The sequence below is a fragment of the Halichoeres trimaculatus genome, unplaced genomic scaffold (genome assembly GCF_033239565.1).
Source record: "Halichoeres trimaculatus isolate MK-OKI-2021-1 unplaced genomic scaffold, fHalTri1.1 fHalTri1_scaffold_55, whole genome shotgun sequence".
NCBI lineage: Eukaryota > Metazoa > Chordata > Actinopteri > Labriformes > Labridae > Halichoeres > Halichoeres trimaculatus.
The window spans coordinates 90001-95000 of NW_027437234.1; the positions used below are offsets into that span (position 1 = coordinate 90001).

At 49.9% G+C, this 5000-nt stretch overlaps 2 protein-coding genes across 3 annotated transcripts in view; both read left to right on the top strand.

The window, feature by feature from the left end:
- The window catches only part of ptprbl (protein tyrosine phosphatase receptor type B, like), a 27181-nt gene extending 24613 nt beyond the window's left edge, over positions 1-2568 (top strand). For both annotated transcript variants that reach the window (XM_074665204.1, XM_074665205.1), the window contains 2 exons: positions 943-1081; positions 1176-2568. In XM_074665204.1, the coding sequence (XP_074521305.1) occupies positions 943-1081; positions 1176-1198 (162 nt within the window). In that variant the 3' untranslated portion in view covers positions 1199-2568. The remainder of the gene's footprint in view (positions 1-942; positions 1082-1175) is intronic.
- Positions 2569-2961: 393 nt separating this feature from the next.
- The window catches only part of LOC141786649 (fibroblast growth factor receptor substrate 2-like), a 9016-nt gene continuing 6977 nt past the window's right edge, over positions 2962-5000 (top strand). The window contains 1 exon segment of the mRNA XM_074665206.1: positions 2962-3455. The gene's annotated coding sequence lies outside the window, so the exon portion shown is untranslated.

Sequence of the window (5000 nt, forward strand, 5' to 3'; positions counted from 1 at the left end):
ACGCAGGTCATTAGCACAGTAGCATTTATTATTTGATGAGATGTAGAAGTGTGATCACTGTCATACTGAGCCATGATGAGTAACATTTACACAGTCGCTATGCGTTGCCATGCATTCTGCCTGTGGTTAGCCTGCTACTGTGTTCCCCCTCACCGAGTTATTGTTTCTCTCCTCCTCGTGTTGCTGCATCATCAGCCGCTGCTCTTCAGCGCTGACATACGGAGCTTTCTTAGTCACTCATGATTGTGATTGGTCAGCTGCCTCTGAGCCCTCCTCTTTCACGTGCGCGTTCACGGCTCTTGATGAGTCAATCCTGGGTTGAGTTACCGTGTTGATAACTCGCACCGTGCTATCGATTATCCTGATTGCCATTGTTACGGTTACTCAATCCTGGATAGGTGTGAGTTACCGCGGATAAGTTGACCGCGCTTCGTGATGTGGGCCTCATGTGTTTAGTCACATGACTCAAAGGCCTCAAAATGAACCAATGGCTGAGTTCAGACAAGTCAAACGCCTCAGAGACGCTCAGGAGAAACCCAAGACATCAAGCCAGGAGGAAGAGGAGGGGCACCCTCTCCTCTTCCTCAGGGTCAGTCTGACGTAGTGTCTCCTCCTCTTCCTCAGGGTCAGTCTGACCTCATGTCTCCTCTTCCTCAGGGTCAGTCTGACCTCATGTCTCCTCTTCCTCAGGGTCAGTCTGACGTCATGTCTCCTCCTCTTCCTCAGGGTCAGTCTGACGTCATGTCCCCTCCTCTTCCTCAGTGTCAGTCTGACATAGTGTCTCCTCCTCTTCCTCAGGGTCAGTCTGACGTAGTGTCCCCTCCTCTTCCTCAGGGTCAGTCTGACGTAGTGTCCCCTCCTCTTCCTCAGGGTCAGTCTGACGTCATGTCCCCTCCTCTTCCTCAGGGTCAGTCTGACGTCATGTCCCCTCCTCTTCCTCAGGGTCAGTACGCGTACCTGTATCACTGCGTGCGTGACGTGCTCAGAGCGAGGAAGCTGCGCAGCGAGCAGGAGCTGCTCCAGTGTCCCGTCTATGAGAACGTGAACTACAGCTCCCAGAGCCCCGTGTCTTCCTGGAGAGGTGAGTGATGAAGATGCAGCTCAGGGTCAGCTGAGGATGATGATGATGATGAAGAGCATCAGGTGGTAATGAGGTCTTTGATTTTTGTTCACAGAGACGCTGAGCAGCAGGCGGTAAAGGTTTCAGGAGATCAGGAAACGTGGAGATCTATTTTTATAATCCAGATTATTTATGTGAGGCTGAATCCAGATTACAGACTGTTCACACCTGGTTCTGTTTACTAACACTGATCAGCTGAGTCTGAATCATGTTACCAGATTTTATAACGAACAAGTTTTAAAACACAAACACTGAACTCTGTGCCCGCTGAGTGTTCAGATGATGATGATGATGATGATGATGATGAAGAGCATCAGGTGGTAATGAGGTCTTTGATTTTTGTTCACAGAGACGCTGAGCAGCAGGCGGTAAAGGTTTCAGGAGATCAGGAAACGTGGAGATCTATTTTTATAATCCAGATTATTTATGTGAGGCTGAATCCAGATTACAGACTGTTCACACCTGGCTCTGTTTACTAACACTGATCAGCTGAGTCTGAATCATGTTACCAGATTTTATAACGAACAAGTTTTAAAACACAAACACTGAACTCTGTGCCCGCTGAGTGTTCAGATGATGGTGATGATGATGATGATGATGATGATGATGATCACTGTCTGTGTGACTCATGAGGAGTGGGTGGACTCTGATAGTTTGCTCTGACATGCTGTCTCTGCCTCGATAAATCTCTGTGTAAATGTTGAAATTACAGATTATTAATCCAGATTATTCCAGATGAAGCGTGTGTTTATTCATGTCTGCTGTGACACTGAGCCCTGCAGACCTCACAACACGTGAGCTCAAACCCAGCGCGGCGTCTGAGAGCGGGTTGCTCTGCCCGTGTTTCGTGGCGTGGATGGAGACACAGGCGGGACGGGGGGGCAGGAGCTGTGAGTCAGAGAGGCCTGATGAAACGCTGTGATGGTCACAGCTTGTTTACTGCAGGATGAACACACACACACACACACACACATAGGCCTGGAACATGTAGAGCTGCTCAGGTCTGAAAACACTCTGCAAACTTTGAAAGATCATGTGACCCAGTCCAGCTTTTTGAAACTAGGGTTTGGTTGAGCTCACGGATTTCACTTTTGCTTTTAAAGACCGGGTGAAGGTGACTGATGACATCACCATGAACCAATCAGAGCGGGTGTCTGTGATCAGCTGTTTCACAGTCTTTGGAGCTTCACTCAGAGTTTGGTGTAAAAACCTTTTAATGTCTGGTTGTGATGATGTTTGAGGGGCTGTCAGTGAGACAGGCAGTGAGACAGATAGTGAGACAGTCAGTGAGACAGTTAGTCAGACGGGCAGTGTGACAGGCAGTGAGACAGGCAGTAAAACAGGCAGTAAGACATGCAGTGAGACAGTTAGTGAAACAGTTAGTCAGACAGGCAGTGAGACAGGCAGTGAAACAGTTAGTCAGACAGTCAGTGAGACAGGCAGTGAGACAGGCAGTGAGACAGGCAATGGGACAGTTAGTCAGACAGGCAGTGAGACAGTCAGTGAGACAGGCAGTGAGACAGTCAGTATGACAGGCAGTGAGACAGGCAGTGAGACAGTCAGTGAGACAGGCAGTGAGACAGGTATGGTTATTCGTCCACACTGCGAGCTGACCTGCTCCAACATGACGTGAAACTCAGAGAGCAGGAATGTTTCCTGATCGATGAGCAGCTCCATGTCTGTGTCATGATGATGATGATGATGATGATGATCCTGTTTGGCTCCCTCTGACTGAGCTGGGCTCATGGTGCTGTCTGTCTGTCTGCCTCTGTGTGTGTGTGTGTGTGTGTGTGTGTGTGTGTGTGTGTGTGTGTGTGTGTGTGTGTGTGAATAAAACAGTTAATGATGATTTCACATGACTCTGTCATTGAGGCTCCGCTGGGAGAGGCCCCGGCGATCCCAACATTGGACCCGCGCATGCGCAGTGCCGCGGATCCCCAGCACATTGAAGTGTCGGAAGTTGAGCTAAAGTTGAGTTAGCCCAGCAGCTAGCAGCAGCTAGCCTAAGGAGAGACGGTCCGAGCAGAAAAGTTGGTTTTCAGGGCGGAAAAAGTGCGTTTGGACGGAACCTCTCACCGCACAGTGACCCCCGGAGACCCGCCGATGGACTCGAACCGTTTTTCTGTCTGTGTTTCGCGCGAACAGCAGCGGTAAAGCCGTCTGAAAGAAGTTGTGATTGTTTTTTTGGCGCTCTGGAAGCGCAGAGGAAAGATGGAGGCTGTGCGGCTGTAGCAGCAGGCTAACTGTTAGCCACAGACAGTTTCAGGATCATCTGAGCTGCTCCAGCTTCAGGGTGGAGGTTACAGGCTGCTCTCCATCACAGGGGCCGCGTCCGGTGAGTATCACAACGAGTTCACACTGCTTCACCCACCGAAACACACGGAGACACAGAAACACAGCAACACTGCGCCAGCAGGCGGAGCCGGAGTTAGCCCCGAGCTAACGGCTAGCCCCGAGCTAACGGCTAGCTGAAATCACTGTTAGCTTATTGAGCCACAGGCAGCGGAGCTTAGCTTCATGCTAACACAGAGTCAGCTAACTAACACAGACACAGACACACACACACACACACACACACACACACACACACACACACACACACACACACACACACACACACACACACACAGGAAAGTTCTTATGGACTGTGGTAGAAAACAGGGCCGGGTCCACAATCTGTGTGGGATGGGGAGGGGAGGGGGGGTCTGAGAGGGGGGCATGGAGTGTGTACGCAATACTATTCACACACACACACACACACACACACACACACACACACACACACACACACACATGAATGCCATTTATCGGCCCTTTCTGTCTCACCTAAACACACCTTATGTCTAAAGGTTTAACCACACTCAGGTGTGTTTTACCTGTGTGATCTGTACAGTGTCACACTCAGGTGTGTTTTACCTGTGTGATCTGTTTTACCTGTGTGTGAGCTGTAAAGTGTCACACTCAGGTGTGTTTTACCTGTGTTTTACTTGTGTGATCTGTACAGTGTCACACTCAGGTGTGTTTTACCTGTGTTTTACCTGTGTGTGATCTGTGTGTAGCAGAGAGGTGACTCGTTTGAACCTCTGAGGATCAGATCAGTTTAAGATCTGCAGAAAGTTCTGGTCCGTTTGGTTCTGTTTGGCCCAGTTTGTCTTAGTCTGGTCATGTGACCTGTGTCTGACAGACAGACAGGTGAGCAGGAAGTGGTCGCTGCCAACCTGTCCACACAGGTGGTTAGTCTGAGTCCCGCCTCTGATCAGGCTCCCAGCCAATCAGGTTCAGATTATAAAGGTTCAGTTAGAATAATCTGGGATTAGTAATCCTCTGTCTCTGTCCAGGATCAGGTAATCCAGCTCACTGTGAAGTGGATTCTTCAAAGTAAACCTGGATCAGGTAGACCAGGTCTAAAGGATTACCTAATCCAGATCACAGAGCCTGTATGGGATTAGATGTGTAGGCCACCTGAAGGAACCAGGTGTCAGAGTGGACCTGTGGCTGATGGGTAATAAATGAAGCCTGTTAGCGTGTTAGCATGTGGTTTACATCATCACCAAGCAGAGATTAGGTCTTATCTGTAATTCTGCTTTAGAGCCTGACTCAATCTGATTACTGCACGCTGAACACCTGAGTGCTGGGCGGGGCCAATCAGAAACCAAGGGGCACTGAACACCTGAGTGCTGGGCGGGGCCAATCAGAAACCAAGGGACACTGAACACCTGAGTGCTGGGCGGGGCCAATCAGAAACCAAGGGGCACTGAACACCTGAGTGCTGGGCGGGGCCAATCAGAAACCAAGGGGCCTCGCCACGCCTGACCTGACCGCCGTTAATCTGGTTACTGGATGAATCTGCAGATTAACATGGTTTCTGTGCAGCTGTGAG